At 46.7% G+C, this 20,293-nt stretch overlaps 1 protein-coding gene across 1 annotated transcript in view; it reads left to right on the forward strand.

The window, feature by feature from the left end:
* Positions 1-19,482: 19,482 nt before the first annotated feature.
* Positions 19,483-20,293, forward strand: part of CLDN1 (claudin 1) — a 28,270-nt gene continuing 27,459 nt past the window's right edge. Inside the window, exon 1 of the mRNA XM_081911418.1 lies at positions 19,483-19,893. Within this exon, the coding sequence (XP_081767544.1) occupies positions 19,671-19,893 (223 nt within the window). The 5' untranslated portion in view covers positions 19,483-19,670. The remainder of the gene's footprint in view (positions 19,894-20,293) is intronic.

Genomic DNA, 20,293 nt, shown 5'->3' on the forward strand with positions numbered 1-20,293 from the left:
TAATTGACTTTGTGTGAAGCTGCACCAAATGGTAAAGGTAAAGGTAAAGGTACCCCTGCCCGTACGGGCCAGTCTTGACAGACTCTGGGGTTGTGCGCCCATCTCACTCAAGAGGCCAGGGGCCAGCGCTGTCCGGAGACACTTCCGGGTCACGTGGCCAGCGTGACATTGCTGCTCTGGTGAGCCAGAGCTGCACACGGAAACGCCGTTTACCTTCCCGCTGGTAAGCGGTCCCTATTTATCTACTTGCACCCGGGGGTGCTTTCGAACTGCTAGGTTGGCAGGCGCTGGGACCGAGCAGCGGGAGCGCACCCCGCTGCAGGGATTCGAACCACAGACCTTTCGATCGGCAAGTCCTAGGCGCTGAGGCTTTAACCCACAGCGCCACCTGCGTCCCTCGCACCAAATGACATGGAGTCAAAATCCCAACATGCTCTTCATATGTTCTTATGCTGGTCTGTTGTGTCTCTTTGCCCCTTCGTGTCTCAAGGGCAACTGAGGACAGCCCGGGATGCATCGTAGTGTCTTAGCCAGTGCCAGATTTACACATAAGGTAAACAAGCTATAGCTTAGGGCCCCACTTTCTTGCCCCCCCCCAAAAAAAAATTAAAGAAAAAAACCCTGGATGTACATTTCCAAAATATAAGATAAAAAACAAATGAAATCAAACCTACATGCAGCAACAGTGTTTTGTGTTGTGTCGGCTCCTCTGATGTAAGTCATGGGCCCCGCCTGCTCGCCTGCTCCCTCAAATATCCCTGCTTTGCTCCTTTCTATATATAGGGTGCCTACATTCTGCATGGACTGGTTGCAGGGCAACAGGTAGCATGCAGCTGCAGACTGCAGCAGAGCACAGTTGAACGTAGGTTGAACATCTGAACAGTGACAATTTGTTGTGGACAAAGGACAGCTGGACATATAAAGGGCCCCATTACTTTCAGTAGCTGAGGGCCTCATCAAACCTCAATCCGGCCCTGCTCTTAGCCAAAGGATCAATCCATGTTTCAAATTCTCATAAGCTTAGCCACACCTCTTTTTGCCTTGCTGATTTCCACCAGGGTTTAGCACTGAATCAGATTGAGTGGCAACCGGGTTTTCCAAGAATTGCTGTTTGTTCCAATTTAGCACTAGAGAGTAGGTTTTCCAGGGGAAAAGCGGAAGGGGAGGGCAAAACCGCTTGGATTCATGCCTAGACAATGCAGACAAGCAAAAGACCACTCACATTCACTCTGCTTCATTTTTTTTCCTCATCTCAGTTTCCATTTGCCACCTCCTAGCATCATTTTGCGAAGGAAGTTACTCAACCACCTGTTGTCCAGCCCCTACTGAGGACTCCCCCTCTTCTTCTTCTTTGATAAGTCTTTAAAGTGGATAATCTTAAACCAGACTGTACCCAAATTGGATTTAAAACTGGTTTTATACAGGGTCTTGTTTTGTTTTCATAAATGGAATTGTTTTGCTTGTTGCTGTTTTTTATTGTTCAGTCCCTTCCAGGTGTTTCATAGGAAGTGGTTTATAAAAAAGAAATAAATGAATAGCATTTGTGAGATATATATTTTTAAACCCTTCTGAAAAATTGCCAGCATTTTTGTGTTCAATATTATGCATTTTGTGCATGCAATTTCCCCTATTACTTGTATTTTCAGTAACACAGGCATTTAAAGGCACGCTTCAAATTAATAGATGCATTTCTGTACGTGTTTTTTTTAAAAAATCATATGAATCACCTGCTGGTTCAAGCCAGTAGCCCATCTAGTCCAGCATCCTGTTCTCACAGTGGCCAACCAGATACCCCAAAGGGAAACCAGTATCAGGATTCGAACACAAGACCAACTCTCCCCTCCTGTGGTCTCCAGCAACTAGTATTCAGAAGCATTGCTGCCTCCAACTGTGGAGGCAGAACTAGGCTTGATGACTACGGCCACTGACAGCTCTCTCCTCCTCCATGAATTTGTCTAGTCATCTTTTAAAGTCATCTAATTTGGTTGCCATCACTTCCTCCTGTGGCAGGGAGTTTCACAGTTTCACTACACACTACATAAATAAGCACTTTCTTTTATCTGTCCTTAATTTTCCAATATACATCTTCATCGGATGTCTATGAGTTCTAGTTGCTTGGACAACTGTATCATAAAATTCAGAGACATGTGCCTTCCGCTTTACCTGCTGGTTCCAGAATTTCCCATTAGGCAGGTTGACATCAAAAACCCGAATCCGGTCCAATTTCTCTCCTCCCCGTCTTCTCATTGCATTTGTTTTTGTGTTTTTAAAATTGTGATACAAACATAAAGGAATCAGCTTTTTGACTTACCTGGCTTATTCATTCCCTCTCACTCTCATACACATAAAGAACCACCACCAAAACAAAACAGAAGACTAAATGCTGCTAATTAAAAGTTCATTACAGCTCATTAAAAGTACAGGGAAATGGAATAGATTTGGATTTTTTAAAACAACAACAACGTTTTTTAAATGAGCTTGAATAGTTTTTGGAAGGGCATTGAAACGCCCACAGCACCATGTGAGCATCCTTTGGCTGGGATGTTACCCCCCACCGCCAAAACATCCCTCTTTCCCAGGGACCCTGAAGTGTAAGTCCTTGGATGCTGATTCATTTACATTTATGTATTTAGAGCATTTACAGCCTGCACTTCAGCCCAAAAAAGCAGCTTACATGCACTCAAAACGAGACAGTCTCTGCCTGCAGGGTTACAATATTTTTTTAAAAAAGACACACAAGGAAAAGGGGACAGGGAGGGAAGAGGAAAACTAAACAGTTGTTTGCATCTCGATCAGCTGGCACAGTTCAGGCACAGGAGGTGCTGGGACTCCAGCAAGGGTTGTAGAATCATAGTTGGAAGGTACCCAAGGGTCTCTCCTGAGAAATGTCTATGTGGGACAGGAAGCTACAGTTAGAACTGGATATGGAACAACTGATTGGTTCAAAATTGGGAAAGGAGTATGGCAAGGCTGTATATTGTCCCCCTGCTTATATGCAGAATTCATCATGAGAAAGGCTGGGCTGGATGAATCCCAAACTGGAATTAAGATTGCTGGAAGAAATATCAACAATCTCAGATATGCAGATGACACAACCTTGATGGCAGAAAGTGAGGAGGAATTAAAGAACCTTTTAATGAGGGTGAAAGAGGAGAGCGCAAAATATGGTCTGAAGCTCAACATAAAAAAAACGAAGATCATGGCCACTGGTCCCATCACCTCCTGGCAAACAGAAGGGGAAGAAATGGAGGCAGTGGGAGATTTTACTTTCTTGGGCTCCATGATCACTGCAGATGGTGACAGCAGTCATGAAATTAAGAGACGCCTGCTCCTTGGGAGAAAATCAATGACAAACCTAGACAGCATCTTAAAAAGCAGAGACATCATTTTGCCAACAAAGGTCCGTATAGTTAAAGCCATGGCTTTCCTAGTAGTGATGTATGGAAGTGAGAGCTGGACCATAAAGAAGGCTGATAGTCGAAGAATGGATGCTTTTGAATTCTGGTGCTGGAGGAGACTCTGGAGAGTCCCATGGACTGCAAGAAGATCAAACCTCTCCATTCTGAAGGAAATCAGCCCTGAGTGCTCACTGGAAGGGGCGGGAGGCAGTGGAAGACAGGAGGGCCTGGTATGCTCTGGTCCAGGGGGTCACGAAGAGTCGGACACGACTAAACAACTAAACAACAACAACAAAAATGGCTCACTGGTAACCAGTGCAGTGCTTTGAGGACTGGTGCCACAAGGTTCCAATGGGCTGCCCCATATACACTAGTTAACACTAGCTGGAGCCTCCAGACCATCTTCAAGGGCAACCCCGAGCAAAGAGCATTGCAGTAGTCCGAAGAGGAGGTCACTTAGAGCATGGCTAGCTGATGGCAGGCTATGCCAATCAAGGAATGGCTGCAGCTTGCAAACTAGACTAAGTTGCCGTGTGTGCTCCTAACCACAGGTGCCTCCTGAGACTCTAGGGACAAGATGGAATCCAGGAGTACTCCCAGGGTTCAAAGCTGCTCCTTCAGAGGGACCACAACCCTTCCTGGAACATGGGAACCACCCGGCCATAGTACCTCTGTCTTATCAGGATCCAGCCTCAGTTCACTGGCTGCCATCCAGCCCATCTCTGCTTCCAGGCACTGCTGCAAGACCTTCACACCCTTTCCTGATGGAATGCAGTGAGAGCTGGGTGGCATTGACAACTTGGTGACATCATGCTTCAAATCTCTGGATGACTGCTCCCTATGGTTTCATAGAGAAGAGAAGGGAAGAAGAGAAGAGAAGAAGAGAAGAGAAGAGAAGAGAAGAGAAGAGAAGAGAAGAGAAGAGAAGAGAAGCCAGTGGTGGGGAAGTGGTTAGAGTGCAATATGCTTGTGAAACATGGACCACTTATAAACGCCATCTCCAACTCCTCGAAAGATTCCATCAACGGTGTCTCAGAAAATTTTACGCATCACTTGGGAAGACAGGCAAACTAATATCAGTGTACTGGAAGAAGCAAAGATCACCAGTGTTGAAGCAATGATTCTTCAGCATCAACTTCATTGGTCCGGTCATGTTGTGCAGATGCCCGATTATCATCTTCTAAAGCAACTACCCTATTCCCAACCTTAAAATGGAAAGCGTAATGCTGGAGGTCAACAAAAGAGGTTTAAAGACTCTTTCAAGGCAAATCTTTAAAAATGTAGTATAAACACCAACAATTGGTAAACATTGGTCTGCGAGTGCTCCAGCTGGAGAACAGCCTTGACCAAAGGTGTCATGGGCTTTGAAGACACTTGAACTCAGGACGCAAGGGAGAAACGTGCTAAGAGGAAGGCACGCTTGGCAAATCCACACCAGGATCAACTCCCGCCCAGAAACCAATGTCCCCGCTGTGGAAGGACGTGTGGATCCAGAACTGGCCTCCACAGTCACTTACGGACTGACTTTTAGAACCGTGTTTATGGAAGACAATCTTATTCGGCTATTAGGGATCACCAAAGAAGAAGAAGTGGTTTGAGTGTCAAATCCTGGAAACCAGGGTTTGAATTCCCCGCTTGACGATGTTGCTCACTGGGTGATGTTGGGCCAGTCACTCACTCTCAGCCTAATCTACTTCATGGAGTTGTTGTACAGATTAGAGGGGGTGGGGGACCATGAATACCACCTGATGACACATTTTAATCAGGCCTTAGTAACTGTGAAAACGCAATTGAAATCAAGAGAGCATGTGCATTGCAGAGGGTTGGGCTAAATGACCTTTGTGGGTCTCTTCCAATGTTACATTTCTATGATTCCATAACAAAAGCTTCTACCCTGGGAGCCTGCAGTATGAATTGCAACAGGGGCATGGAAGAGTAAGCGTGAGTGAGGATTGTGATGCAGATGTCCTCTTGGTTTCAATTACATCTTCACAGTTTCTAAGGCCTGGTTGAAATGTGTCAGCAGGTGAGCAAGTGCTTACCTGAGAAATTCACACATCCTCATCCACTGGCTCATTTAAATCAAGCCACCCTTCCTGTAGGTGAAATGAGAGGATGTGTCACCCAGGAACCAGCCAAGCACCAAGTTTAAATGAGGCAGCGAGAAGCTTTCTTCCTGTTCATGTCTGGCACAGCGCTGAAACTGAACCTGCTTCACAGGCAACGTTTGTCTAACCTGCTGATTCAGAAATGGGAATAGCACCTGCTGCTATTCTCCGCACCTTCCCTTGTTGCATTTCAAATTCCTTCTATCTTGTTTTTGCAAACCGCTGTGGTATATATTTACAATATAGTGGAACAAAATAAATAAACTACATGGCTATTTCCATGCAATGCATATTCTTAGGCCTTTATGCACACCTGAATTCCCTTGATAAAAATACAAAAAAGTCCAAAGATGCGAAGACGGTGCAGTTTAGTGGGTGGTTAAAGTTAATAATAATAATAATAATAATAATAATAATAATAATAATAATGTATTATTTGTACCCTGCCCATCTGGCTGGGTTTCCCCAGCCACTCTGGGCGGCTTCCAACAAGGATTAAAAATACATTAAGATGTCACACATTAAAAACTTCTGTTCCACCATCAAACAGCCCTTACTGTCACAAAGTTCTTCCAAATGTTTAGTCGGAATCTCCTTTCTTGCAATTTAAATCGCTCGGTTCTGGTCCTCCCTTCTGGTGCATCAGAAAAAAATCTTGCTCACTCTTCCCTGAGGCCTGGTTTCTGGACCCTTGATCTCCTTCTTCTGCACATGCTCCACAGAATAATATAATCATAGAATCGTAGACTTGGAAGCATCATCAACCCCCTGCAAATGCAGGAATCCCAGTCATATGGTTATCCAGTTAGAGAGTTGGACTAGGATCTGGGAGAGCAGGGTTCGAATCCCAGCTGAGCTTTGAAGCTCACTTGGTGACCTTGGGCCAGTCAAGAGCTCTTAGCTTTTTGGGTTTTTTAATGCTTTATTGGTTTCAAAACCGCATAACAGAAATAATCAATAGATGTTAATGACAATTCATTCCTTGATTGCTGCTTGTTTTGTACCTCATTCTATACTTCAATTTAACATGACCGCCCATCTTCCCATTATGTTCCCAAGTTAGATTCCTTGGATAATAATAATAATAATAATAATAATAATAATAATAATAATAATAATAATATAATTTATTATTTATACCCCGCCCATCTGGCTGGGCTTCCCCAGCCACTCTGGGGAAAAAATATTAAAATACTGCACTACATCAAACATTAAAAGCCTCCTAAACAGGGCCGCCTTCAGATGTCTTCTAAAAGTCTGGTAGTTGTTGTTCTCTTTGACATCTGAGGGGAGGGCGTTCCACTGGGAGGGCGCCACTACCGAGAAGGCCCTCTGCCTGGTTCCCTGTAACTTGGCTTCTCGCAGTGAGGAAACTGCCAGAAGGCTCTCGGAGCTGGACCTCAGTGTCAGGGCAGCATGATGGGGGTGGAGACGCTCCTTCAGGTATACTGGACCGAGGTCATTTAGGGCTTTCAAGGTCAGCACCAACACTTTGAATTGTGCTCAGAAATGTACTGGGAGCCAATGCAGATCTCTCATAACCGGTGTTATATGGTCTCAGTGGCCACTCCTAGTCACCAGTCTAGCTGCCACATTCTGGATGATGGGATGGCTGCCCCCAGGAGACAGGTGACGGGAGAAGAGGGCAGGTGGGGCTGGCCTGGTTACATCCAAGGCGGTGGGGTGAGTTCTGCCTCCCAGTCTTCATACAGGGGAAGATTTTCTCCCCCAGTTCCTAAAAGCAAGGCTCTCCGAGAGGCTCTCCAAAGTCTTTCCTCTGGGTCAGTAAAGTAGGGAATTCTGTGGAGAAATGAATGGGGTGGCAGAGCTCACAGACACCCCTATTTTTAGCCGGACCCCCATGGATCACACTCTCTTTCCCCTTTCCCCCTCCCTTCGCTGGGCAGGGGCCACCCACTGCAATGAGCTCAACTCTGCTTTTCTGTTTACTTCTCCCCAGACTTTGTTGTTTGGGATAAACAGCCCCGTGGCTTTGAAGGCTGCAGGTTGGGGCAGACCCACAGCGTGTCTCTGCAGACACCCAAACACGCTTTGCCAGCATGAGATCAATGTTTTTGGAGGGTCTCCAGGTGAGATTATTTGTGGCTGTTGACTCATAGGCATTTGTGGTCTGGTGAGATGGGCAAGAGAGAGAGAGAGAGAGAGAGAGAGAGAGAGAGAGAGAGAGAGAGAGAGAGAGAGAGAGAGAGTGTCACATTCCCTTTTTGGAGAGGAGAGTGAAGGCAGAGGAAAAAGCCACCCAAGGGCCTCCGTGTCTATGTATTGAACAAAATTGAGAGCAATAATAATAATAATAATAATAATAATAATAATTTATTTATACCCTGCCCATCTGGCTGAGTTTCCCCAGCAACTCTGGGCAGCTTCCAATCAAGTGTTAAAAACAATACAGCATTAAATATCAAACACTTCCCTAAACAGGGCTGCCTTCAGTTGTCTTTTAAAGATAAAATAGCTCCTTATTTCCTTCACATCTGAAGGGAGGGTGTTTCACAAGGTGGGTGCCACCACCGAGAAGACCCTCTGCCTGGTTCCCTGTAGCTTTACTTCTCGTAGTGAGGGAACCGCCAGAAGGCCCTCAGAGCTGGACCTCAGTGTTCGGGCTGAACGATGGGGGTGGAGACACTCCTTCAGATATACAGGATTTGCTGCCCCATCATGTGCCACCTAAACTAAAATCCTGTTTTAATTGTTTGGAGGTTCAGGCTTAATATGCCCATTAGTGGCTCAGTGGGTCAGTGTGTGTGGCTGTTCACCAGAAGGTTGGTGGTTCGAGCCCACGCAGGGGCAGTGGTGGGCAGGATTCCTGTATGGTAGGGGGCTGGACTAGATGGCCCTTGGTGAGCCCTTTGTGCTGGGCCCAGGGGTTAACCAAAGCAATGCAGTCCAGGTCTGGTCCCGAATCCAAGGGTTCCATGAGGGGCCAAGGCAGGACACGAGGGCCAAGGCAGGACACGAGGCGGGAAACCAGGCAAGGTCAGGCACAGGGTCTCAGGTAGGTTCTAGCAAACACCAGTGTTGCTCACGCAACTTGGGGTGGGGTCTGACAGCCTTTTAATATGGTTTGGCCTTACATGGGCTCACCTCCCAAACCCTCTAAGTGTCCCCATTTTCCAGGGACTTCCCTGATTTAGAGAAACCATCCTGGTTTCTGATTTGATCCCGGTATGTCCCGCTTTTCCTTAAGTTGTCCCTATTTTCATTGGAGAAATGTTGGAGGGGATGGAGTTATCCAACACTTTGAAGGCAATCCTGTATAAGTGCGCTCGGCCAAGGGGTAACCCGAGAACCGTGGTCCAGGTCCGGTCCAGTATCCGAAGGTTCCGCTAGGAGTCAGTCAGGCAGGGCCAAGGCAGGACACGAGGCAGGAAACCAGGCAAGGACAGGCACAGGGTCTCAGGCAGGATCTGGCATACAGCAATGTTGCTCCTGCAACCTGGGGCAGGGTCTGACAGCCTTTTATCTTTGTCATGGTAGCGGCCGGTCCTGATCCCCCGGCGACTCACCTCCCTGTTTCGCCTGAAGGCGAGCACTCCTCCTGCGAGTACTCAGGTCTCTCCTTCTCTCAGACCTGAGTCTCTGCAGCTTGGGAGACGTCGGTGGGTGACTAGACCCAGAGGCCGCCTCAGCCTCCCCTGACCAAACCGGTAGAGGAGCAGCTGTAAGTGATGGCCCACCTGGAGGCAACGAGGTCATCCCCGCATCTGGAGCCAGGGCAGGCTCAGCCCCCTGACTTGGCCCAGCTGGTGCTTGTTGCAGGGGAACCTGTGCAGACTGGGACTCTTCAGGATCAGGCCCCAGACTTGGTTCAGATGATGCCTGAGGCAAAGGATCTGGTGCAGATTGAGAGTCCTCTGTTCCGAGTCCGAGCCCCAGTCCCAGGCCATCACACCCTTCCAACTCTATAATTCCATGATTGACCCCTGATTGATTCCTGCATTGCAGGGGGTTGGACTAGATGACCCTTGGGTTGTTGTTGTTTAGTCGTTTAGTCATGTCCGCCTCTTTGTGACCCCCTGGACCAGAGCACGCCAGGCCCTCCTGTCTTCCACTGCCTCCCGCAGTTTGGTCAAACTCATGCTGGTAGCTTCAAGAACACTGTTCCCCCATCTCGTCCTCTGTCATCCCCTTCTCCTTATGCCCTCAACCTTTCCCAACATCAGGGTCTTTTCCAGGGAGTCTTCTCTTCTCATGAGGTGGCCAAAGTCTTGGAGCCTCAGCTTCAGGATCCGTCCTTCCAGTGAGCACTCAGGGCTGATTTCCTTAAGAATGGATCGGTTTGATCTTCTTGCAGTCCACGGGACTCTCAAGAGTCTCCTCCAGCACCAGAATTCAAAAGCATCCATTCTTTGGCGATCAGCCTTCTTTTGTCAGTGTTTGTAAAAAGCAAAAAAAGGAGGAAAAGGTTCTGACCTCCCTTTGCCTCTTCAGCCTGGTCCTCGGACCCTTGTCGGCACAAAAAGAGTCCACGAGAATATCCTTGCAGAGTTTTATTCTTAAAAGTCTTTGTGCAAAACACGACTGAATAACTCCACACACCAGCACCAACCAACCCAAACACCAGCCTCAGCAACAAACTAACATTTCTCACTTATATATACAACTTGGTGCAGACCGCTGAGTCATGCTGACCCAGCTTTATTCGCATTAAAGAAACAGCGGCCATTTTAGCCGTGACACCCCTTCTGTTTCTTTAAATGCGAAAAACCCCAACAGAAACAATACATACATACATTATATACATAAACCCAGTTTTGTCATCAGTTCATTATGGCATGTTGCTGGCAAAGGCTTGGTGAACAAATCAGCAATATTATCTTGTGACTGACAATACTCCAGTTTGATTACCCCATTCTGTACACAATCTCTAACATTCGCATGACGGATAGCAATATGTTTTGATGCGGATTTCATTATTTCCGAGCCCGCTAATGCAATGCACGATTGGCTATCTTCATACACTTGGATAGGCAAATCAACTTTACAATCTAGATCTTTTAGTATCTGTATAAACCACATGATTTCATTGCATGCTAGCGACAGGCTCCCATATTCTGCCTCACAGGATGAGGTTGCAACAAATCCTTGTTTCTTTGACTTCCACCCAATTATGGAATTGGCAAACATCATAACCATTCCACTTGTAGATTTTCTGGTAGCTACACAGCTTCCCCAGTCCGCATCAACAAATACTTCTAGTTTTTCGTCTTGTGTACTAGATATCTTCAAACATACATTTAATGTCCCCTTTAGATATCTGATAAGCCTTTTCAAAGCACACCAATCAGCAGTACTGGGTTTAGATACACGTTGACTCAGAACATTTGTAGCACATGCAATGTCTGGCCTTGACCACTGGCTTAAATATAACAGTGATCCTATTTTTGAGTGATACAACTCAGGCTGATCAAATTTATCATCACACACTGTCTTTGGGAAATCTGGTGTCATGGGAGTCTGAACTGGCTTGCAGTTTTCCATGCCAAACTGCTCTATCAAACGAAGAATTTTCTCTTTCTGACTCAATAGGAAGCTTCCATCAGCTTCCTGCCTTACTTCTACTCCCAAGTAATTGCTTACAGGCCCCAAGGCTTTAAGCTTAAACCTCTTTTCCAGTTGACTTGTGAGCTTCTGGATCTCATCTGTGGAACTCCCTGCCACAAGCAAATCATCAACAAAGACTAAGAGCATTAGATATTTGTTGCCTGATCTCTTGGTGTACAGGCATGGATCAGCCACACTCCTTTTAAAACCAAGTTTTACAAGGGCTTCATTTAAACACTGGTTCCAACACCTTCCACTTTGTTTGAGACCATAAACAGCCTTTCTCAAACGCCAGACTGCACCATTCTCCTCTTCAAACCCAGGGGGTTGTCTCATTAATACTTCATGGTCTAAATTTGCATGCAGATATGCAGCATCAACATCAAAATGGTGCACTGCTAGTTGTCTTACAGCAGCAATGGAAAGCATTAAGCGAAAAGTTTCACTCTTTACAGTGGGAGAAAACACTTCATCATAACTCTCCCCTTTAATCTGAGTGAATCCTCTGGCTACTAATCTGGCTCGAAAACGTGGTTCCCCAGATGCAAGGGTTTTCCTTTTGTAAACCCACTTGCATGACACCACTCTGCCACCAGGTGGCGGCATTATGACCTCAAACACTTTGTTACGTTTAAAAGAGTCCATTTCTTCTTTCATAGCTTGTTCCCACAAAGCACGTTCCCCAGGGGGTAAGTCTAAGACTTCATTATAACTTTGTGGTTCCACACAACTCACATTGCATACTCTCACTCCTCCTAGGGTCAAACGCTGAGGAGGTACACCCTTGTTTGAACGCTGGGAGCGCCTAGGCACTATTACTTCTTCTTCCCCCCTTATCTCTGGCTCTTCTTCCTCTTCCTCTAGAGAAGTATTATCTTTTGCCACATCTTTTGGGGAAATCTGTGCCTCCTCCTCCTCCTGCTCCTGCATTGCCAATGGCTGAGAAGAAGCCTCTTCTCTTACTTGCAGGGGCAGTAGGCAATCTGGGTTGGCATGGATCACAGTCCATCTGTCCTGGTCAGCGAAGTCTGCACTTCGTGACAGAACCACTCGTCCTGGGCGTAAATTGAAACGCCACCCTTTGCCATAGGACTGATATCCCACAAACCGCAGTCTCTGCGCTCTAGCACCCCCTTTCTGGCGCTGGGCTTTGGGGATGTTTACATGTGCCCAAGCACCCCAGTTATGGAGCATTGTCCACTCTGGTTCTTTCCCAAACAACACACGATAAGGAATATCTTTTATAGAGCTAGACCAGGTTCTATTAATCAAAAAGTTCGCTGTCAGAAAAGCCTCGCCCCACAGCCTATGGTTGTGACCCAATCCTGCATCCACTAGCAGGCAGTCCTTTACTGACTGTATTACAGCCCCACGTCTTTCACACAGACCATTTTCAGCAGGGCTATAAGGGTTAGTCAAACGATGAGTGATCCCCTTACGTCGCAACCATGTCCCAAATTGTTTGTTCAGAAATTCTCCACCCCTATCTGTTTGCAACTGCACAACAGGGCGAGCGAAGAGCTTTTCAGCTTGGGCAACCCATTCTCTGAATGTGGGGAAACACTCAGATTTCTGCTTTAACAAAAACAACCAACTAAAACGTGATTTATCATCAATTACCAGAAAAGCATATCTGGCGCCTCCTTCAGTCTTCTGTGGAAAAGGGCCTATCACGTCACAATGGACAAGTTCTAAAACCTCTTTAGATACTCTGTCACTTTTAGAAGCCACAGGCTTCCTCTTAGATTTGGCCATTTTACATACATTGCAATCTAGGAAACAGTTACAGCTGTTTACTTTTAGGTTCTTGCACACCTTTTGCATCTCTGAAAGCACACGGAAATTGGCGTGACCCAGTTTTCTGTGCAGTTCATGTACACACCCCTTATGAACTGGCAAATTATCCTGAACCACCTGGGCTGCTTTAACAGGCTTGTCCTGCATTACATATAACCCATTTTCCAACTTTGCATGGCCACATACCTGAGTTCCATTCTTTATCAGACAGCCATCCCGTGTGAAGTTAACACTATACCCTGCATTAATCAAACAGCTTACAGACAGCAAACAATAGTCCAAACTGCTGACAAACAGAGTCTCTGGTAGAGTAGTGTTCAAGCACTGCAGGAAACATGTTCCCTGGCCATCAATCTTGCTTCTGCGACCATCAGCAAGATAAATTGAGTCTTTTCCATCAGCTGGCTTCCCCAGGGTCTTAAAGTCCTCCTGACTGTTGCAGATAATCCTGCTGCTCCCAGAGTCCAGCAACCATGTTCCTCGAGGTATCTTCCTCTCCTCTCGAGAAAATGCAGAAACAAACTGAGCAGAACGCGTGTTCTTCTTCTCTGAAGAGAACCCCTTCTGCTTACGTTTCTGCGTTGATTGCTGTCTCTGCTCCACGTCGTCTCCTGGAAGTCTTGCCCTGCATTGACGTTGGAGATGCCCGGGTTGGTTGCATCTATAGCATCTCCTCACTGCCATGGCCAAGTCCAAACCTTGGCGTTGCTCCATTGGCAGATTCTGCTGCTGGCCCCCTCGACTGTAACTCCTCCGCTCTTGGAGTTCAGCTTGTTTATCTGACCTTCTTTCTGCTTCTTCGGTCAATCTTCCAACCACATACTCAAGGGTCAGATCTCGGGGACGCATACTCTCCATGCTGTTAATCACGGGCAACCAGCTTTCAGGCAAACTTGTGTCCCATTAAACTTTAATTAGTTTAATGTAAATGCCCAGTGCACTTCCTTCTTTAAAAGTCTCACCACGGCAGAGGATTTCGCGCAGCAGCTAAGAAGGGCAGGAGAGGCAGCATCTTCCCAAAAAGGAGTCCTGGAGCATGCGGTTTGTAAATCAAAAATAAGGTTTATTTACAAAACACCAAAAAACAATCCTGGCGACGAACCACACATCTCAGCAAAACACACACCCAAAAAAGGAGAAGGGGAAGAACAAACAAACAGGGGGACTATTTGTACAGACTCATGTTCCTGGAAGCCTAATGACCTCCAGCTGCTCAGTGATTAGAGCGTTTCTGCTACTCTTTTAACCCTTTGATAGCAACAACTTGAAAGAATAATGTAGGTTTGGTCAGTCTCATCATAACGCTTACCTCTCTGCTGTAGTTGAAGAAACAGAGATTTCAGCGTTTGAAGATGAGTTGCCAAACTCTCACCTTCTTTCATAACAGTCCTGAACAGCCTTCTAGTCAGAGAAATTATAGTTCCAGCAGTTTCTCTGACATGCATTGCCCTTAATAAATTCCAGCACTCAAACGCTGTGCTGGCATTTGCTACATGCAATAACTGAGAGTTGCTCAAACACAGCATAATTTGGGCACGAGCCCTTTCATCTAGCCGTTTTTTCTCAGCAGAGTCAGTCCTCAAAACCTCAGTTTCAACACAGTCCCATAGTCCATCTCTCCTTAACAACTGCTGCATTTTAATTGACCAACTCAGCCAGTTGCTTTCTGAGAGAAGTTCAAAAAGGATGCCTCCCCCAATATTTACAACTTGGGAAGACTGGAAATCTGCCATCTCTGCTGGTGCTTGCTGAGCCCCTTCTGTGGGGCCTCCAGCAAACTCTCCAGACTCTCTCTTTAGAGTCCCACTAGATGGTCCTGGCTGGCACTCACCGGCTTCTAGCTGCTGCCTCTGTTGACCCTCAGGTCCCGCCTGGCTCTGCAACTGGTGTAGCTGCTCTGTGAGTCGCCTACTGTGGTCCTCTAGCAGTTCAAACTGTTCCAGTAGCCGACGCTGAGTGCTTTTCTGGTCCTCAGATCCTAGCTGCTCCAGCGTCGCTGCAGACAGTTACAGCTTGCCACCAACTGCTCCAACGCACAGCCACCGGCTCCATACACCACCAGGACTCACCAGCTCCCTGCTGAGATGATGTCAGTCGTTTTGCACTCTGCACATGCTCAGAAACACTGGGCCCATAACCTGTCAGTGTTTGTAAAAAGCAAAAAAAGGAGGAAAAGGTTCTGACCTCCCTTTGCCTCTTCAGCCTGGTCCTCGGACCCTTGTCGGCACAAAAAGAGTCCACGAGAATATCCTTGCAGAGTTTTATTCTTAAAAGTCTTTGTGCAAAACACGACTGAATAACTCCACACACCAGCACCAACCAACCCAAACACCAGCCTCAGCAACAAACTAACATTTCTCACTTATATATACAACTTGGTGCAGACCGCTGAGTCATGCTGACCCAGCTTTATTCACATTAAAGAAACAGCGGCCATTTTAGCCGTGACATCTTTATGGTCCAGCTCTCAAATCTTCCACCATTCAGCTTCCTTGGATGTCCACGAGTTCTAGTGTTTTGAGAGTGGAATAAAAACTTGAAGGCAATTTTTTGAAGGAACCTGATAAGAGATTACAGACTGGACTTCAATACCTGCTGCAGGGGGCAAGGTGTTTACTTCTCCATGGCTAGCCTGGATGCCCAGATGCCCAAGAGAAACCAGTGAGCAGAACATGGACATAAGAGCAACTCTTAACTCCAGTGGTTTCCAGCAAAAGATATTCAGAAGTATTGCTTCCTCCAACTGTGGAAGCAGAGCCGAGCTATTGTGGATAGTAACCATCAATAGCTCGTTCCTTCATGAAGTTTGCAAAATGTGAAGGTTTGTGTAATATTATAATAATATAATATAATAAATATAATATAATATAATATAATATAATATAATATAATATAATATAATAATAATAGAGTCATACCTCATGTTACGTTTGCTTTATGTTACGTTCTTTCAGGTTACGTCCCATGGCGACTTGGAGGTACTGGAAAGGGTTGCTTTCGGGTTTTGCCGCTCGCGCATGCACAGAAGCACTAAATCACACTTCACGTATGCACACAAGTGCCAAATCGCGCCGTGCACCTGCGCAGATATGGCGCTTCAAGTTGCGCTCTTTTCATGTTCCAAACGGGCCTCCAGAATGGATCCTGTTCACAACCAGAGGTACCACTGCAATAATAATAATAATAATAATAATAATAATAATTTATTACTTATACCCCGCCCACTCTGGACAGCTTCCAACAAAATATTAAAAATACATTAACACATCAGTCATTAAAAACTTCCGCAAACAAGGGCTGCCTTCTGATGTCTTTTAGAAGTAGGATAGTTGCTTATTTCCTTGACATGGGTGGGCATTCCACAGGGTGGGCACCACCACCGAGAACGCCCTCTGCCTGGTTCCCTGTAACCTCACACCTCACAGGGAGGGAACCGCCAGAAGGCCCTAGGAACTGGACCTCAGTGTCCGGGCTGAACAATGGGGGTGGAGAAGCTCCTTCAGGTCTACTGGGCTGAGGCCATTGAGGGATTTAAAGGTCAGCACCAACACTTTGAATTGTGCTTGGAAAAGTACTGGGAGCCAATGTAGGTCTTTCAGGACCTGTGTTATGTGGTCTCAGCGGCCGCTCCCAGTCACCAGTCTAGCTGCCGCATTCTGGATTAATTGCAGTTTCCTGGTCACCTTCAAAGGTAGCCCCACGTAGAGCGCATTGCAGTAGTCCAAGCGAGAGATAACTAGAGCATGCACCACTCTGGCTAGACAGTCCGTAGGCAGGGAGGGTCTCATCCTGCATACCAGATGGAGCTGGTAGACAGCTGCCCTGGACACAGAACTGACCTGCACCTCCATGGACAGCTGTAAGTCCAAGATGACTCCCAGGCTGCACACCTGGTCCTTCAGGGGCACATATTGGAAGCATCCCAGCCGATCCCAGGGATCAGAAAAACCAATACGTGTGGTGGAAGCCAGGAGACCTTGACCGTTCTCCTGTTTATGGAGCCTGTCTTGTTTGCTTTTTCTGCTGTTGTTTTCTCCACGATTGGATCCCCTCTGTGGTTAAGCCAGCCTTGACATGTAAATCACCACTTTAGCAGCCCTGTTTTGTCAAGGGCTCAGCGAAGCCCAGGTGAAATCCACCGAGTCATCAGGATGAAGCAACCTCAGCATGAAAACAATGAGCAGAACTCCCGTATCAGAGGAGTCCTTGTTTTGCAAAAGTTGTGGTTTCGCTTGATTGGAACAGCAGAACAATTAGGGTGGACACTGTCTGAGAATTACCTGGTGCAGGATTAAGGAGCAGTGCAAACACCACAGAGGGACTTGGCAGCTGCAGAAGAACAAGAAAACAGTTATTTTCCAATGCACAAACTATTTATGGGGTTTTGGAAATATGGTACTGAGATTAGAACCCCACATTTGGCACTAACAGCCCCCTTAAGCCTCTCTCTCACTCCTTGAGCAAACATGTAATTAAAGGGAGGTATAGATGGCAGGAGAGGGCTGGATTTAAGCCCAATATACACTTGAGCCAACCTAGGTATTGCATCTGGATTTCAGGTGCAGGACATTTAAAACTCGGACACGGTCCTTGATCCGAATCAAAGTCTGTAGGGACCAAGGAAAACAATAGGGTCCCAACTTTCCCACCTAAAAATGGTAAACTGGATCTCAGCATTCATTTCATTCCACAAATATTCCAGTTCTGCCTGTTTGACTGTACTGGCACAGAGTTTGGCCCCTTTGTTATTTGTTTGTTTGTTTGTTTGCATTTATATCCCAGAATTTCAAGGTGACATGGATGGTTTTTCCCTTCCTTCTTCATTTCATCTCCACAACAACTCCGTGGGCTGAGAGGTAGCGAGTGGCTCAAGATCACTCAACTACCTTCATGTCCGAGCTGTGATTTGAACCCTGGTCTCCCTTGTCTTAGCCCACACTGGCTCATAAAAGAAAAGAAAAAGGTTGTATTTGAACGGATAGAAAACAACTGGCTCATTGTCATGATGACTAATCTACTACACGAGAATACATGCAAATCAACCCAACTTACATATTTATTTGAGAGTTTGGGCCTTAAAAGGGGTGCTGCCCTTATATCAATTGATTTCAGGGTCATTTGCAAAAATGTAAACAAAAAATATAATTTCTAACAAATCATAATAAAATTGAACTCAAAACTAGAATAGTAGGACACAGGCTGAGAAAAACTCAGCCTGATATTTCACATATTCCCCAGATGCTAAAAATGTTTAAAATGCACTGGATATAGTTCCCAGCACATTTTACTTATCAAAAAGTTATTCCTGATGTTTAGTCGTAATCTCCTTTCTTGTCACTTGAAGCCATGGGTTCGAGTCCTCCCTTCCAGAGCAGGAGAAAGCAAGCTTGCTCCATCTTCTATGTAACGGCCCTTCAGATATTTGAAGGTGGCTATCGTATATCCCCTTCCAGGCTCCTCTTCTGCAGGCTAAACGTCCCCAACTCCTTCCAGGGGCAGAGGAAGGGGGTGTAGTGGGGGTGGTCCACCCCGGGTGTCATCCATGAGGTGGATGACAAAATCCCCCCTGGGTGGATTGCTGCGCTGCCCCCCTGGGCACTGATCGCCACACCGATCGCCCCCCTGAATGCCAATCACCCCCAATGGGCGCCAATTGCTGTGCCAATCGCCCTCCTGGGCAGCTCCCCCTGCCCCCTTGGGCTGCTTGCCCCACCCCCTGGGTGCACGGCATGTGTGCCACTCTGGGGCAGCACCCCTGGGACTCTTGTCCTGCCCCCATGGGTGGTTAGCCCCACCCCCACAGACAGCTAGCTCCGCCCCCAGGTGCACAGCATGTACGCCACTCTGGCTGCTGGAGCAGCTATCTCCACCTCTGACTCATTCAACCGTTCCTCATAAGGCTTGGTTTCCAGATCCTCGACCACCTTGGCTGTCCTCCTTGGCACACGTTCCAACTTGTCAATGTCCTTCTCAAAATGTGGCGCCCAGAACTTCACCCAGGGCTCCAGGTGGGTTCATCCCAAAGCAGGATAAAGAGGTAGTGATACTTCCTTTGATGCCCCTTACAGAAGTATTGGTACCTCTGAAGAATGATGAGTCTTCTCCCAAAACAGCAATAAAGTTAACACACAAGTCACGAATGATTCCAACACTCAGTGTGTCCATGATAGTAAGAAAGGTGCTATTGAGTCAGTGTTTTTAATTAGGTATCCTTGCAGCATCCGTAATCTCTCATCCCTTGCCACTGCTATGCCCTTAAAAGTAAAAACCACCAAGGGAACAGGGTGGATCCCAAAATGAAGGCGTCATAAGCGATGGAATGCATGATGTGCCCATGCGCGTGAAGCATGCTACAGTGGCCTTTAATGGAGGCACATGGCTGGCTCTGACTCTGCAGGGAGACAGGAGGCTGGAGCAAAGATTCCTTTTCATCTTGCTGTAATGGATGAAATCGCTGCATTTTTCACACCCAAAACACAGCAACCCTGAAATACCCAGACTTAACCTTTTGGTGGTGCTTAACTTTCATTGGGAGCAGTCAGGATGCACAGGCAAACTCAAGCGAAACCACTAGGGGGCTCTCCGAGGACTCTGGTTTAAATAGTGAGCCACAGGTGCAGCCGACTTTAGTTTGGGTAGCTCCTCCATCCAGCAACCTGCTCTGAAATCTCTCGGATTACAAGCGCAGAAGTACAAGCGGAAGCTCGCTTTGCTCCTCTGTCAAGGTTGCTCAAAGAATCGGCTGGGCTCCAGCGCTGATTGATCCCTTTGGAAACTTCCCAGGAGTTCCGGTGCAAAGGAGATGGCCAACAGTGGTCTACAGATGCTGGGCTTCATCCTGGCCTTCGTCGGCTGGGTGGGCTTGATCATCAGCACGGCCATGCCCCAGTGGAAAATTAACGCCTATGCTGGGGAGAACATCGTGACAGCCCAGGCCATCTACCAAGGTCTGTGGATGAACTGCGTCACGCAGAGCACAGGGCAGATGCAATGCAAAGCCTTCGACACCTTGCTCAGCCTCCCAAGTAAGTGGTTTGCTACATTTCCTTTCGGTGCTGGTGGGTTTCTCTTCAATTCAGCACACCAGGGCTGTGGTGTCAATAAACTGCCTTTCTTGGTGATCAGCACTACAGGGACTCAGAATTCCAAAACAAAAAAAATTCCTTCCAGTAGCACCTTAAAGACCAACTAAGTTAGTTCTTGGTATGAGCTTTCGTGTGCATGCACACTTCTTCAGATACACTGAAACAGAAGAAGTGTGCATGCACACGAAAGCTCATACCAAGAACTAACTTAGTTGGTCTTTAAGGTGCTACCGGAAGGAATTTTTTTTGTTTTGACTATGGCAGACCAACACGGCTACCTAACTGTAATCAGAATTCCAAGACAGAAGAGGCAGGATAACTTTTAGAAGTTGTCAAATTA

Source organism: Podarcis melisellensis, assembly GCF_964234715.1.
Source record: "Podarcis melisellensis genome assembly, chromosome: 5".
In the NCBI taxonomy this organism is placed as follows: domain Eukaryota; kingdom Metazoa; phylum Chordata; class Lepidosauria; order Squamata; family Lacertidae; genus Podarcis; species Podarcis melisellensis.